The sequence below is a fragment of the Hydractinia symbiolongicarpus genome, chromosome 5 (assembly GCF_029227915.1).
Source record: "Hydractinia symbiolongicarpus strain clone_291-10 chromosome 5, HSymV2.1, whole genome shotgun sequence".
In the NCBI taxonomy this organism is placed as follows: domain Eukaryota; kingdom Metazoa; phylum Cnidaria; class Hydrozoa; order Anthoathecata; family Hydractiniidae; genus Hydractinia; species Hydractinia symbiolongicarpus.
In genome coordinates, this window is record NC_079879.1 from 4,896,111 (window position 1) to 4,912,839 (window position 16,729).

Sequence of the window (16,729 nt, forward strand, 5' to 3'; positions counted from 1 at the left end):
ATAAAAATACAAATTTTTTTTACAAATGTCCTACTATTTTCTCCTCATCGGACAATAGCTCAACGGTGTTCTCTTTCTCAGCGATCTTTTTTAAAAAAGCTTTCGCATCATCTTCATACTCTGATCCAAGTGGGAAATTAACTTAAAGCACATTTTCTTCCAAAGTTTTTAAATTTTTCACATTGCCTCTCCAAACAACGAAAATTTTATTTCGATTCACAAATTGCCTTGTAATAGAGAGGGCCGCTGTACTACCGTGGATTTGACTGTATGCGTAATTTTTGCTTCGTGTGATGTCACATATCCTCAAATTCGCGTCTTTCTCTTACATATGGATATGAAAATTTTTTTAACTTTGTCATCAAACCTAAATGGATGTGGCTTGTGCAGTCAAATTTTCTGGAAAAAAACCTGTGAATAAAGAATGGAAGTTTTATCCCTATTTCCTATTCAATCCAAACACTGATCAGGGGCGGATCTAGGGTTAGGCAGCCTAGGCATTTGCCTAAGCCTAATTTTGTGACCTAGAAAAAAAAAATTCTATAGATTATAGAATAATCTTTAAAAAAACTGAATATTTTTTATAGATTATATTTGGCATCCGCCGATTTCAACTTCATGACAACGCGGCGTTTTATTATCAATATTTGATATTTTACTCAATTAAGAAAACCCGGGGCGATCTTAGGTGAAACGTCGATTCGCCTAAAACTTCCGCGGGTTTTAAATTTAAATGCCTAAAACGACCACGGGTATGGTTACATGGACAAGTAGATTTTTATTTTTCAACATGGTTTACCTGGGTCAGGTCCATTGGCAGAGGGCACTTCAAATGGCAATTGTAGCAATTGTATGCTACCTAAGCCAAATGAAAATGTTTTGAATCTAAAAGCCCGTCCAGATATGGAAAGGATTGGAAATGCTGGAGAGAGGTATTTTGGCCACGTGTGCCATGTTGTTGTCTAAAACCAAACCTTCATCCTGCCAAATTATTCATTGTTTAAAATTAAGTAATACTTGAAATATTTTAGTTTTTGCTAACTATTCTTAAGTGGTAAACCACCAGATGTACCTAAATGTTTGAAGACTAAAAGGGTCTTGCCTATTTTTAAAAGTGGCAATAAAACATATCCTACTAATTATCGGCCTATCTCCATTTTGCCGAGTCCTATGAAAATTTTTGAAAATGTAGTGCATGAGCAAATGTCTCATTTTATTTAGGATTTGTATGTATGTTGCTTTTTATATAACAAACTTCAGAATTGGCCTATAGTTACTAAAACTTTCTTAAAGATTTTACAGTATTACTTTTCAAACATAGTTGACAGGGGCATGTAAGAGTAAATAATATACAGACATGTTACGTGTTTTGATGTTATTTTCTGATTTTTAACTCTTTTCTGGCTTAATAAACTGCCTTACTCTTGTGGGAATTAAAATTAATCATTATCATTGGTGCAAAACTACACCAGTAACCCTAATACTAAACTGTCTTAACTTCATAAAGAGATGATTACTATATATTATCTGCACATGTTTATTATGTGTTGCTATCTGACACTGTAACTGGAAAGCTATACTTTCATACTTTGTGAAAATTTTAGCTCCTTTTACAGCAAAAATACAAAACGCCCGATTTACCTCGTACAACACCACAACCCTTGAAATTACTTTGCCAAAAAATCTATCGAATTTTGCCTACAAAAAAAATCCTAGATCCGCCCCTGCTGATGGGGAATTGTTTTCTGAAGTTGTGAATGCATCCTGACGATTTTATACATTTACTTTGGAAGTCAACCTTATCCCCAGGGCTCTTCTGTGCCTGTGATAATCCAACGGGACGGCTGTCACGTGGAAGTCTGAATTTTTATCCAATCCATCGTACAAATATTTCTAAATATTGTCCAGTCATTAGTTACGCCCTCGCGTGTAATTTTAGTTCCGCAAAACAATGCACCAGGAAGCGAAATTGAATGATAAACACTGCCACCAGTAAAAAATGCATTTGGCTGCGTTAAAAAATATTAAGAGGCGAATTTTGCAATTTCAAAAATCAATTTTGCAACATAAATCCAAATTTCTAAAACTAATACTTAACCTTTCTGGTAAATCAACTAATTTCTAAAACAACGCAAAATCAAATAATTTGTAAAATTCGCAAAAAAATAAATATTTAATCTTCAGCGGAATTCAGAATATTAAGGTCAGTTTAACAGCCGCAAAATTCTCACTTCTTTCTCTTTATTGGAGATTCAAAACATTATTGAACAACACTAATAAAGAACCACAAGTAGTACGTAAAAATATTTATTTCCCTTTTTTATTATTTACATGCGGAGTAACACGGGAAACATACGACCTGTCACTACTTATCCTAAAAAACCAACATTACTTCTTGTTCTTCTGCACGTAATCCCATAATTCCTTTTGAGACTAAAACAGAAAAATGGAAACAATTAAATATGATTCACTTTAATTAAAAGTTGTAGGTTACCCTACCCTGCTTTATCTCCAAATCAACATTTTATTTTGTTTCTGATTACATTTTTACGTTAATCATCATAAGTCTAGCGCAAACAAGCCATAAATTAGCTTAAAATTTATGGAAAGGACAACGATAAAAATTATCACAAAATACTGATGATCTACCTTTTGATCTGTAACTTTCATATTATTCTTCATAAAGTTAGCGAATTTATCAAACTTTTTCGGTAAATTTGGCGACTAAAACATAAAAAAATATATAAAATAAAACAGCACAATAAAATATTTTGTTTGCTATAAGCAAACAAAAAACAATTTGACTTAAGACTCAAAAATAAGCTCATTTCTGCAACAAGCATTAAAAAATACCACAGAATACAACTTAACCGCTATAAAGCACAAATGTTATGCCATAGTTTGCCGCTTTGTAAACTAAGACACTTATATTGTGTTAATTTTTCATTGAAGTGAATAACAAAACTTATTGAGAATACAGTTTTCCTAACGCAATCTGTGTTAGCGTAGACTATAGGTTAGATTATGCGAAGAAATGATAACAGACAGGTTAACTTTTTAATCAGAATTACCTTTAATAAAAATGCTTTTAATTCTTCAGGAGTCTACAAAGAAAAGAAACTTGGTTAAGGGCATGTTATTGATAGTGAGATAGTGAGGCGAGATGATAAATTTTATAAAGAGAAGAGCAATCCAGTACATATGCTAAAACTTAAGTGTCACGTGTTACCGTTTAAACAAAAAGTCTATTCCACACAAACAATCAGCAAAAATACTTTTTTAATTTTACAGAAGTTTACAAAAACATACACATTGATTAAAATTAATTTACAAATTAGGAAGTGCCTCTGCTTAAATTTCCTGATTTTCTTAATGTCACAATATTTTCCCTAATGCACTCTCCTATTCCCTGAATAAATAAGAAAATGAAAATAAGTTTAACTACAAAAAATGCATCATGGATAAACCCTCTTTTCACCGTCCCTGTATCTAAGGGCTTCTTTTATGCAAAAACAAGAGTTATACCTTTTTAGCTGGTGTTTTAACATTCTCCTACAAAACAAAGACTAGTTTAAGATCACAGCTAAACCTTAAAAAAATCAGTATAAAATAATGCAATAGATACCTTTTTCCCCTGTTCTTTTGACGGAGTTTTCTGTTCTTTTTTAGCTTTTGCAGGAGTTGCATCTTTACTGTGTCCATTTATCTTTTTATTTGTTTTCTTTGCAGGTTTTTCTTCTTCCTCTTCATCCTCACTATCCTGAAACAAAATAAGAAAAAACAAAATCAATATCGCTTGCATATATTATATCGAGGATTATGTTTGCAATAAACAAAAGATTGTACAAATTAGGCAAAATAATTTACAAGTTATACCAACTTTCTTGGTAATTTAGCTCACCCCTTCTTCTTCATCATCATCTGATTCCATTTCATCATCATCATCTTCATCATCTGTATCAACATCATCGCCCTCCGGCTCGTCATCGCCTTCTTCGCTGTCATCATCAGAAGCTTCTTCAGCCTGATTATCCAGTAAACTGTTTTCCTGTTAAAATGAATTAGACAATTTTATTTGAAAAGAACAGGATACTGGTTTTCAGCCAGTTTTCCACCAGGTGGAGCAAAAATGTGGAACAAAGTGGCCATTGCTATTAAAAAAATAGCTTCCCTTCTGCCTCCTCAACGTGTCGTTTTTGTTTTTCTACTTGTGGGAAATTTAATAAAAACTGTTGAAAGGAATGTAGAAATTAAACTTTGTAGAGTGTTTTAGGACATCTAAAACTTTTAAACTTTAATCACAAATTAATACAGTAATCAGCATAAAAAAAGTATGAAAATAAGACTTTTGGTAAAACGAATGAACACCTGAAAGAAATTTGCCTTGTGCAAAAATGTGATCGTATTTGCAAAATTTTTTTTTCAACATTTCTGAATGTTACAGCAAAATCATGTAAAAAAATGATTGTATTCTATCTAGTATTTTTTTTTTCAAAAAAATAAATTTTTAGTATTTTTTAGTATTTAATAATACCAGTTCTGCTCTACACTGAATAATCTGCCTTGTAAAAGACCAATTTTACATGTTGCAAACTTCTACCAACAACTGATTTTGCTGTGACTTTTATGTAAAAAATAAAACAAATTTTTTTTTTACCAATTCTTCATCAGATTCGTCTTCACCCCCATCACTTTGTTGTTCGCCCTCATTACTTTCTTCATCACTTTCTTCAGCAACAGGAGCAGCCTAAAATAACATAAAAGAAATGCAGTAACATCATTGCTTGCAGGTTTTTTTTGCTAAATAATGATTTATTTTAAAGTAAAAAGTTCTTTTCATCACCAAACCGTAATGGGAGTCAGATTAAATCTGGCGATGTGATCCATGAACATCAGGGTTTAAATTAGAAAAGTAAAGTCAGTTCGCAAAAATTTCGGCACCCTGTAATTAAGTAAACCACCATCTAGATATGGTCTGGGAACACCTTAGATCAATTACCATTTTTCTATCCCTGTTCTTTGTTTTTAAAATGCGATCTCAAAAAGAATTTCTATCGCCGTTTTTTGTTTTTAAACTTTTAAAATGTGATCTGACAAAGCATTTTTATTGCCGTATTTTGTTTTTAAACTTTTAAAATGGGATCTAATGAAGCTTTTCTATGGCAACTTAAAAATATTTGATTCACAATTTTATCATTTTCTTTGCAAAGTGATTCGCAAAAATGGCATTTCTTTTCGCGAATTGTTAATTTGAACCCTGAACGTATACACATGCTAACTTACATTAACAAAAGAAACACAGAATTAATACCTTCTTTTTTTTCGCTGGTTGCTCATCCTTTTTGCTTGTTATTAAAGGTCTTTTTGCCTGAAACAATACATTTTACATTAGAACTACTACATCAAAACCAACTACAATAAAGAATATCTAAGGTAAAACTTTAGGCAATAAATACCGGACTTGCTGGGTTTTTAGTAATACTTTTCTTTTGGTCTTTTTTATCTTCAGGTTTAACCTCCACTTTTTTAGATTTATCTTGTACATTTTTGGTTTTAGCTGGCATCAAATCTGGTACTTCCTCATCTAAAAAAAATATTCAAATATCTAACTATGATTGGAAACAGAACGATTAACAGCATTAAATCGTCATTGTATTACCTTCTGAGCTTTCCTCATTTTCATCAAAGTCCAATGGAAGAGCTTGTAGATGGACACCACATAATGACAGAGGTCCAGCCCCCTCTTTCAATATAAATTTGGTTGTGTTGCAAAATCCAAGATCAAGATGAATACATTCTTTTCCTCCTATCCGTAGTGAAACTATGGGACATGATATTTTTTTACCATCATCATCCTCTGTTGTCACCTCAACAAGATTCCTTTCACCATCTTTTGCTTTATGGCCAAGACATGCTGCCGTTATTTGAAGTTTGTGCTCTACGTCATCTTCAGTTTCAGCACTTGGATCCCAAACAATTTCTTTCTTGTCTTTGCTTAGGGTGCAACCTGTAATATGAATTCAACACTTGAAACAACAGTTGTATTTCATACAATTTGCTTGCTAAGTCCAACAAATTTGTTTAGTTTGAGGATTGTCTTTTTTATGGCTAAGTAAACAGATTTGAAAGTGCTGTCAAAGTGTTTAGACATACAATACCCAATTAAAAATAAAGTATAATGTCTTTTATTTTTTACATATGTTCATGAAACAAAAGTTTTATGTTTTAGCTGCCACTGATTAAAAAACATTTTTTTACTGGAGAAACTAGTATATTTATAATAAATAAATACTATAAAATTTCGGACAACAGTTATTTTTTCAGATATTTTACGTTTTTAGACATTTTGACCTAAATATACCAAATATTGTCCAAAAATATTTTCTGCTAATGATATGGACAATTTATCTGAGTTTTGATAAAAGAATAACACACCATTTTTAAACATAATGAGAATATTTTAATCTTTTGATTTTTTATTGTCTAGCTAGCTAGCTATGCTTGGTATTTTATTGAGTTTAATATTCTTTTCACAGAATATAAAAATACCTTATTTTGTTATTGAGAAATCCTGTTTTAACTGAGAGGTATATATTGAATTATTTTTTCATAACATTTTTGTCCACTAATAAACAGCCATGACACATTCCATCTCCGAAGGCTATATAAAATATAATTTTTTTAATATAATCTTCATAATATATGAAAATCATATTCAAATACAAGTATAGTAGAAGTACACTAGCTATCTACAGAAAAAAGAAGCTTTATCACATCTCTATGTGCAGCCTTTTTTATCGTAAGAGAAAAAATTCAATTTGTATAAGGTTCAAAGAAATATGGTTAAATACATTGTTTTACTATAGTCTCTTAATTAATGGTCTTTTGAAACTGCAAAGTCGGACTGGTAGGAAGAAAATCTTTACCCCAAAATTCCTCATGAGCATCGTTGGCCATTTTATTTACTTGAGCACGTGAAAAGAAGGAAAACCGGGTTTCCTCGTAAATTTTCTGGAGTTCTGGTCGCACCCTTTATCAATTTTATAGAATTGCGGACATATTTTTATCATAGTAAATCCGTCCTGCGTTGCTGATTAAAGGACATAGCCCTAATCAATGCCAAACATATGATGGCCATGCGGTCTTGTTGTTCGCAATCGTATTGATTTGACGATTGACTGGATTGTATTATTTAAACATGATGCGTCTGTCCACTAAATATTAGCTGTCTATATCTTTTACCAGTATACTAGCATGATATAGGAACTAACATGTTTTTGTTGTGACATCACTAGCTAGCTAGAAGCTTCAAAATCACAAATGAGCTAGGAAAAAGAACTTTTATAGATGAGTCGCGAATGTACCAAGTTCCGTATATGCGCGCGCATCCTGACAGGCAAGAAGAAAAGGACCGCATAGCCAAATTGAATATAAGGTTGAAAATGCATTGAAATTGTTTTTCTCAACTACTATTATCCAGCCTTTTTGAAGCAATGCCAATTTTAGCATCAGTTTTTTTGCCTGTGCACATGGCGTGTGCATGTCCATTGTCAATTAAATCAAAACGTCACGCTGTAACTCATCTATAGAACGTCTTTATTATAAAACTACTTTGCTCTAAAACAATAGATGATGTGTATATTTTACATGACTGCTACCCCTCGCAAATATGGAGAGGTATTCTTGCGATTGGATTCGTGTCATAATACTGAACCAATCACACTGTTTTTGTGAGGAAACCTATCTATGTTTTAGATACTGCTTAATTTTTCCCATTTTGTGACATTTTAACGCCATTTTGCTTGTAAGTTCTGTTTAATTAAGGTTGCTACTGTTAAGGTTTGACTGTGAAAAGTCCACTTTGTACCCCATCGGAGAGCAATGAAGCAGAACATTCCGACCACAAGAATACCCTATTTATTATTTCCAGGAGGGGCCATGGCTTGAAAGAGAAGTATTTAATGCACATTTTAAGCTATCATGCAGCGATAAATAGATGTGCATATTTTACATGGCCACCCTCACATATATTGAAGTATTTATTATTTCCAGGAGGAGCCATGGCTTAGATAGAGAGTCCTACAATATTTAATGGTCATTTTGAGCTATGCAAACCAAATTAGGGCCCTCACTCTACTAGACGACTTCTGGCAACATCCAACGGCCATCTGCCCAATTTTCCTCACATGGCTTGTGTTAACCTGGTGCTATGGTAACATTCAATCGCGCATGTTGAATATATACAGTCCTTGGCTGGGCCGCTATTTCTGCACCTGATCTTTCTGGCTCGTACTGAAATCTAATAACAGTAAAGTTCAAAGACATTTTATTTACGTTACGAAATATAAAATTATTTTCTCATGCAAAAAAACTTATTTACTTCCTACTAAAAACTTACACTATATTGCTGGGGGTGTTTTTATATTTCGCTCGCTCTATCTTTCTTTCTGAATTGCTTTCCGTCACATGAATAATTACGCATGTTAATGTTTTAACCCAGTCTTTTTTGCGCACATCATCATCATCATCATCATTCTCGGCTTAATGTCCGTTTTCCATGCATGGGCATGGGTTGGATGGGGTATATTAATGACCCTCTTCCAATCTGATCTAGACTGGGTTAGATCTAAACGCAACTTCCTCTGTTTTAAGTCTGTCCTTATAACCTCCTGCCAAGTATTTCTTGGTCTGCCTCTGGGCTTTGCCCTAGGAACTATCAAGTCTCTACACTTTCTTACCCAATTATCCCCCTCCGTTCTTTCCAAGTGCCCCAGCCAATTCAATCTTCTTATCTGGATAACATCTTTAATTCTACAGATACTTAGCCTGCTTCTTAGCTCATCTGAACTCTTTCTGTTTCTCAGACTGACGTTACAAATCCACCTAACCATTCTCGTATTATTCCTTTCTAAACGGTCAAGATCTTCCTGCTTCACTGCCCATGTCTCACTACTGTACAACATAACACTTCTTACACAGGCCTCATGCAACCTACCTTTTAACTCAATTGACAAGACTCTGCTAGTCAACAAAGGAAGTAACTCTCTGAATTTTTTCCAAGCAGAACCTATCCTGCAAGTAACACTTCTTCCAACACCCCCTTCACTGCCCAACATATTACCTAAGTAACAGAAGTTCTCAACTATCTCAACGAGCTGCTGTTGTACATCATTGAAGCTAGAAATACTTCATTCTCTATAATCTCACCTTTGCAACGCTTGCATACAAACTGAATGTCAGCTCTTTACCTTCCACCAGTACTACTGTACTTCTTATGTACCCAATGCTTGCAAGTCTGACAAAAAAATTAAATTACCTACAAGGTCACACTTGGCTGCAATGCTACTAATCATGACTTTAGACTTTGCTGTGTTCACTTTTAGCCCTTTCTCTTCTAGTCCTTTCTTTCACTTCTCAAACTTTTCAAGTAATTCTTCCATGGACTCTGCTATGAGAACCAAATCATCTGCATACAATAACTCCCATGGACAACCTGTTCGGAACTCCATTACCAGCTTGTCTAAGACTAGAACAAACAACAACGGACTAAGAACCCTGATGTACACCAACTTTTACACTAAATTCATCACTAAGTGAATCGTTAATCCTGACACGACTTCTAGCATTGCTGTACATAGACTGTACCATCGTAACTAGCCACTCATCCACAGCTAATTTTCTTATAGTCCACCACATAATTTTAAGTGGCACTCTATCAAAGGCTTTCTCTAAATCTACAAAGGTAAAAAGAGATTCCTTCTCTTTCCTAAATACTTTTCCTGAAGCTGTCTGAGTAAAAATATTGCATCTGTAGTGCCACGCCCTGGAACAAAACCAAATTACATCTTATCTATAGTAACTTATCAATCACTCTTTCAATAACTTTCATTACTTGATCAACCAACTTCAAACCTCTATAGTTACCTCTTTCTAATGCATCACCCTTGCCCTTGAAAGAACTCACTATTACACTCGACTGCCACTCACTCGGAATAGAACCATCCTTTATAATCTGATTAGCAAGACTTGTAATAAGCTCAACTCCAATATATCCAGATGCTTTTATCATCTCTGCAACAATACCTGATACTCCTGCAGCCTCACCAATCTTTAATTTCCCAATTGCTTCCACTACCCATTCTGTCATGATATGCATAGCTGGCCCTTCTACAACATCATCATCAGACAAATCCCAATCAAACTCAGTGTTAAGCACATTCACACAAAAGGAATGAAGCCATGCTTCAGCATGTATATTGAAAAAAGTTAGCAGATATAAATGACATGAGAAACTTTTATGGAAAAAGAAATATATTTTTGTGAGTTTTTTTTCATAACTTGAAATATACAACTTTATTTTTACCGTACAGTCCCTTTTAAACGCTCAAAACGCCTGCACTTTTTATGTTGTATGCGGCTTATTGGCACCCTCGTCAATTAAAGTCTGACACTGACAGACAACTAATTGCATTCAACAACATTCAACGGCCCACACAGTGTGCCATTTCCCCAATTTTCCTCACATAGCATTAACCTGGGACTATGTATGGTAACATTCACTCGCCCATTGTGAGACGCTGGCAGAGGAGGAATTTTACCCCAGTCTCCCACACAAAGTGTAGGAGTTATAACTGAGCTGCAGCACCATTATTATCGAGTCATCGACCTGGGTGGTCTGGGTGATATGCACAACCTGCATCTCAGATAAACTAGTGTATATTGATTTACTTTCACCACCAAACTAGTTTTGCCACAAAGAACAAACCTCTATTCTTAAACATATTCATTTTCACTTTAGTGTTTTGTGTACTTATCGTGGACTCTGGCTAAATATATAAAACCTAATACTTACCCATGCGCCCTCTCTTTACGAATAGTTTGCTTTGAACAAAGACAAGACTAGTATTATCCAGAAATTTTTACAGTAACTGGCCTGGCCAGGAGACGTGTGTGATCGCACGATTTATCGCTCGCGTAAGAGACTTTATCAGAATTTTCTAGAGATCTTATGATATATTTTTCTCACATTTTAAGAGAATCTACTAAATAAGCACCACCAAAAACACAAAGCTTATGAAGAACGATTGTCTTATTATGAAAAACATGAGCTAAAGAGAACATTAAGGCCGGCCCCTTTCCTTCATGCTGACACTTATGCTCGGCTGGTGCTTTACACTGAGACTCGAACAAAAATTGAAAGAGCAATTGGAACCATGCCACAAGTCATTCCGACCTTTATCGTCACAGAGAATACTGCAATAAGAGTGCGTACCCATGCAAGTTAAATATAACCAGAACATGGGAGAGGTTAGGTGCCTTGTACCTTAATACAGCTTTCAGACAAATGTTCTCGTGATGTAATACCAAAGACATGTTGCATAAAGTTTTAAAAATATAGCAAATCTGCCAACACATAATCGCGTTCTATTCGATTCGTAATAATAATAAAAAAATTGTATATTGTATTAAAGGGACTGTCCCGTAAAAAAATAAGTTTTATTATATCAACTAACATGTACTTATTACTAAAGAATATCTGCTTCTTTTAAAACATAGTATATTAATACGCTCATATGAGTTGTTTTCTTTTTACATTTTCCTCATGAAGCATCACCTTTGGCTTGCCATTTTGTTTGAATAATTCAGCATGAATGAGAGGCTAAACACACATGTTTCCCCTGACGTAGCACAATGGTGAGAAAATTAAAACAAAACGCGCTAGCCCGTTAAAGGATAGACCGCAACAAAAAATCTTATTGACTTACTTTATTTTCGTTTATTATTTTTTAAGTCAGTTAATACCCCCGTGTAGCATATATTCGGAAATGTGTTATAAATAATTTACCAGATTTCACAGGTTCTGTTATTATTCGCTAAAGGCGATCCGCTGAAGATAAAATTTAAAGATCAAAATGTAAAAGAGGCCGCTTCAGCGCGACATTATGCAATTTCCCCTCGAAAGCAAAATAACGTTTTTGTTTCTTTTTGTGAAACAACAATTAACAGAACAAAGCTGCCAGCTAAAGTATTTCTATGTTCTGACTATTATGAAGAAACCTGCTTTGACCCAAGCTGGAAACTTCAGAATGAATTATTTTATAAAGATCGTCCTTGCAAACGGCGGTTGATTCCAAATTCTTTGCTGACAATTTTTTGTCATAAGACTGCCCCTAAGGAACGTACATCCTCCACATCACGAGCCAAACGAAGTCAATCTAAAGACTTTTTTTTTAAAGACTTTAAATCCGTTTTTTTTTATAAGAATGTTAATCTTGAAAATTATTCTTAATTTCCTCGTATTTTGCTATTGGTATTGACAAAGCCTTGAATGTTCTTAACATTTCTTGAGTATATCATCTTCGTTCCCATTCCTTTTTATTACTTCGTTTGATCGTTATTAGTTGGTGAAGTCAGCCTACGTTTCTGAAAAAACAGATACAAATACTAATACGAAAAAAATGTGTATGACTTTTGTAAATATGTACAAGTAGTGTATATAACTATTCGTTTTCTATCTCCGCTATCTAAGAAAAATCCATTTCAACCAGTTCTCCCCCTTCTGCGTCCCCCCTAAACCCAGTGTATCGTCCATCTACACTAGGATACTCCTTCCTGATCTTACAAACTGCACACGCTGGTATGACACGTTGTACACCTTGCCCAAGTTTGTTGTGGATAAACCAGCAAAACTGTCGATAAGCACCGTAACGGTACGTCCTAAAATTTTTAGCAAAATAAGTTAAGTCAATCGTCGAATTTTTAGTAACGCGGGAGAGATTAAATAGATTACCTATTTGGTACATGGTCACGCTCAGGTAAACCGCGACTTTTCCGGTCATATAGCCCTAACACATCTTTCAACAACACGATGTAGTTAAAATGTGGATGCTGTGTGATCTTAAAATAATTATCATGAAGTTAGAAAAAAGTCTGGAAATATAAACTCCCCTTATTATTTTTGGAAATATATAAAAATAAATCGCTACCATTAAGATTGAAGTATTTTATGGCATCGATTTCAACACAGCAAACACACTCTTTCTCTGTCGGCATCCTCTCACATTTACCACAACGACACCAATCAGTAACAGGCTTACACAATCTAGGATTTTGCTGAGGATCGAAGTCTGCCTGATCAACAACAGCATCATTAAAAACCCGCCTAGGCTGTGACGCTATTTCGGAATCTGATCTTTCTGGTTCATACTGAAATCCTAATACCGTGAAATTTTTGTTCGACGAAGACATATTAATAATCGTATTTCATAATTCGTAGAGAGGAGTTTAAAATTAAAAGTTTTTTTAAATAAGTTTCTAAACAGTTAACTTCTAGGGGGGTTCATATTTTGTATTCAAAACGCTACACACTTTCGCTACATAGTCTGTTTTTCATCACTGTTCTACGTCACATGCATAATTACGCATATTAAATTTTTAACCCAGGCCGTTTTGCACGCATTTGCGCGCATTTGCAGCAACGAGACAAAGCCATGCTTTAACAACATCTATGATAAAAAAGTTTGTTTATATATGTGATTAAGTGAATAATATCAAAAAAAAAAGGTATTTTCTATGTCATAATTTTAAATTACAAATAATATTTTAAAATAATTTTTCACCGGACAGTCCCGAAGTCCAGAAGTTCTTTCTCCCACATGACACAGCAGGCAATAAGTCAGCCCTGCCCTCGGTTTGTTGAGGAGAGATGTTCTGCAAAGACTCTAACAATTGAGCAGGCCTCGTCAGGAATGGCGTTCGATCGCACGCGCACACGCCCACACACGCCATGTTTGAATGTTCCTGTGCAATCTTCGCACGCCAAAAAAAACACTTGATACCTCAGGCGTGCGCTAATCGCACACCAAAATAAATAATGTTCTCTTCAATGAAGGCGCACAGGAATAATATACATTGCCGATCGCGAGTAAAGCTACACATCTTTGAGAGTACGAATACAAATAAATGCAAGTAAAATAATTCAGAGTGAGAGTACAATGCGAGTGCGAGTAAAATAAATAAGAGTAATCAATAATTAAACTACTCGCAAGTAAATATTAAAAAAATATATCATGTTACTCGCGAGTTATATTAAAGAAAAACATAGACATTAATTTTAATTCACTATTTAATTTTTTTTTTTAATTTAGTTGTTCTTTTGAAATTAATAAATAAATTTTAAAGTTCAACTTTTCCGTCTTTTACAGTTCAACTTTTACGTCTTTTTTTTTCGTCTTGTTCTTTCGCAGAAATCACTTCCAGCATGTTCTTTCGCAAGCACAAAGTCAGAATGATATCTAATTATAGTTATGGTGATCAATTGTCACATGCAGACTTTGCTTTCTGAATATTTTTCAACAAACATTGCTTTACAACTCATACAACAATCTGTATAGTTTTAAAACATCGCCATAGAAACAGGAAGTCACAAAGCTTGTTATTGTTTTGTTTAGGGGGGAATGTTTTAAGATCGAAGCAACAATATTAACGTGAGGGATTTTTTTATAAAAAACAGTTTAATGTTTAATGATATATTTTTTTTGAAAAATATAAAAATAAAAAATATTTACAAAAAAGTTATTAACTGAAAGAGTTTTATGACTGTAACTTGCATGTTTTATAATTTTTCTTCGTTCTGTTGCTACGTCGTATACTTTTTTTTCAAAAATAATGAATAATGAACGCATCGCACATTTTAGTTTTGTCCCAACAAATTACCCGTTTTCAAAACATGGCAAAATTAGTGTTGCCGTATGCGAGTTCTATGATTATTCGAAAAAAAAATGGAACAAAAATGAGCACACGCCATCGCACGCCATTGAAAATTATGCCGTGCGAACAACGCATGCCTCAAAATTATTAAGAAGTATCATGACGTGCGAAGCTCGCACGCCAGCATTTTTCTTCCTGACGAGGCCTGATTGAGTTTTTCTTCATGTTAAATTGTGCTTCATGTTAAATTGTCACCGGCGACTTCTGCGATATACAACCTAATGATGCCCTAACCTAAAAAAGTTCATCGAGAAACATAAAAAGCCAGTTGGCAGTGAACTATTAACCTAACGAAGTTCACCATCCAGAAGGTATGTCATTAAGACTTGCACTCCATTTTCATTTGTCATTGTCTTAGGAGATCAGTGCATCGAATTTATGAGAGGTCTAGCCCTAATAAAAGGTGAATGACGAAAGATATTGCCAGCTGCACAATTTCACTACAAAAAAATATTGCCGACACAATGCTGTCGCAAATCAGTTGAAATAAATCTCACGTCGTTTTATTGCCGAAGTAAAAAAATTCTAATTTCAAGGGCTCTTGATCGAGTATTTTTGTTGATATTTTTGATCAGCGACGACTGGATTATTTTTAGTTTTATTTTACAGATCAAGCATGTGCATGTCTTAACTTTTTGTTTCATTGACCACTCACGCAAACTAATTTGCACGAGCTTTTATAATCGCACGTGGATCGCTCACGCAGATTAATTTACGTGAGCGATTTAGCGCTCGCGGGGGTAAATTATCCCGACCGAGCCTGTAGGGGCATGGTCAATGATTTCCCATTTTAAAATTGGCAATGTTCCTGCTTTTTTTCAAACTCTAGATATGTTTTGACAGTTCTGTCGATTTTTCTTTTGATTTAATATTTAGTCAACTAACGGTTTCATAATAAATTAATATATAATTATTCCTATACAACTCTTTAGAAAAAACTTATGATAGACAAAGTTAAAAAAATTCATGTGCAAAGAACAACTTGTCAAAAGTAAATGTTGCCTAAATAGCTTTTGCACAAGGCTGCTTTAAAGATCACAGATCATTTTAAGGTTAATGTATCATTCATAGTATCTCTTGCCTGTTTTTTCTAAAGACCAGGATTGACAAGACAAGACTGCAATACCTATAATCCCATGTATTTATTTGGTTGGTTAATGTTTATAATGTGGTTATAAATATATTTTAGAGTATATTTTAATCTTATACAAGTGTATTTTGGCTTTTAAGATATAGATCAGACATCATTTGATTTTGTAATCAGCATGTGGGGATAGATTATACAACGGATAGATTATGCAACACAGATAACTATAACTCGTTAAGATAAGGTAGACGCTGAATTGGAGAAACCAAATGTGACTCTCAAAAAAAAAAATAAAAGGAAATTGTAATTACTTTATTGACATTTGTAATAGCTACGCTGCAAGTGATTTAATAAGAGAATCTTATTGAAAAAAATCCTTTAGGTATTAGCATGAAAAAACTTTTGTTATTAAAATTTTGAATTTATAAAGAATTTATGCATTTTAAAACAAATATTATCTTTCTCAACATTTTATTCTATACTTTTTTTCAACAAAACAGTACATGAAAGATTCTAAAAACTGTACAAGCCTATTGCCGTTAAAAAGGTTTTGCCTTTTTTTAACAAATAAAAAGTTCAAAATTTTCACTTTAACAGCTGTTTATATGTTGTAGGGGATTTACCTCTGAAGAAGCCATATTAGCCTCCTATAGTCCATATAGGTTATAACCTATAAAAATATTTTATAAATATTTTATATTTTATAAATATCATTTACCCAGGATAGCCTCCTCAGTTCCTAATAGAACTGTTACCAATAAGGGTCCTGCAAAAGGGGTTCTAGTGCATTTAAAGCTCCCATTTGAGATAAAGAAGGTATGCAAGCACATCAGCTGCTCAACTAAACAACCACCTAAGATATCAATCTTATTC

At 33.9% G+C, this 16,729-nt stretch overlaps 1 protein-coding gene across 1 annotated transcript; it reads right to left on the reverse strand.

Moving 5' to 3' along the window:
- Nucleotides 1-2,291: 2,291 nt before the first annotated feature.
- LOC130644316 (nucleoplasmin-like protein ANO39) lies at nt 2,292-7,041 on the reverse strand. The gene is made up of 11 exons (XM_057449867.1): nt 6,927-7,041; nt 5,660-6,007; nt 5,457-5,584; nt 5,312-5,368; nt 4,658-4,747; nt 3,902-4,048; nt 3,626-3,760; nt 3,526-3,552; nt 3,072-3,104; nt 2,650-2,724; nt 2,292-2,433 (listed from the first exon to the last, which is right to left on the reverse strand). Exons 1-11 carry the CDS (start codon nt 6,955-6,957, stop codon nt 2,389-2,391), a joined length of 1,116 nt encoding a protein of 371 aa, XP_057305850.1. The 5' UTR covers nt 6,958-7,041; the 3' UTR covers nt 2,292-2,388.
- Nucleotides 7,042-16,729: the final 9,688 nt, after the last annotated feature.

Bases quoted from the DNA above. Each gene is read 5' to 3' on its own strand.
- LOC130644316 (XM_057449867.1), bottom strand. From the start codon at position 6,957: ATGGCCAACGATGCTCATGAGGAATTTTGGG. The intron at 4,748-5,311 runs GTATTAATTCTG...ATGTTATTTTAG, and splicing joins AACCAGCGAAAAAAAAGAAG to GCTGCTCCTGTTGCTGAAGA. The intron at 2,725-3,071 runs GTAATTCTGATT...TTTATGTTTTAG, and splicing joins TAAAAGCATTTTTATTAAAG to TCGCCAAATTTACCGAAAAA.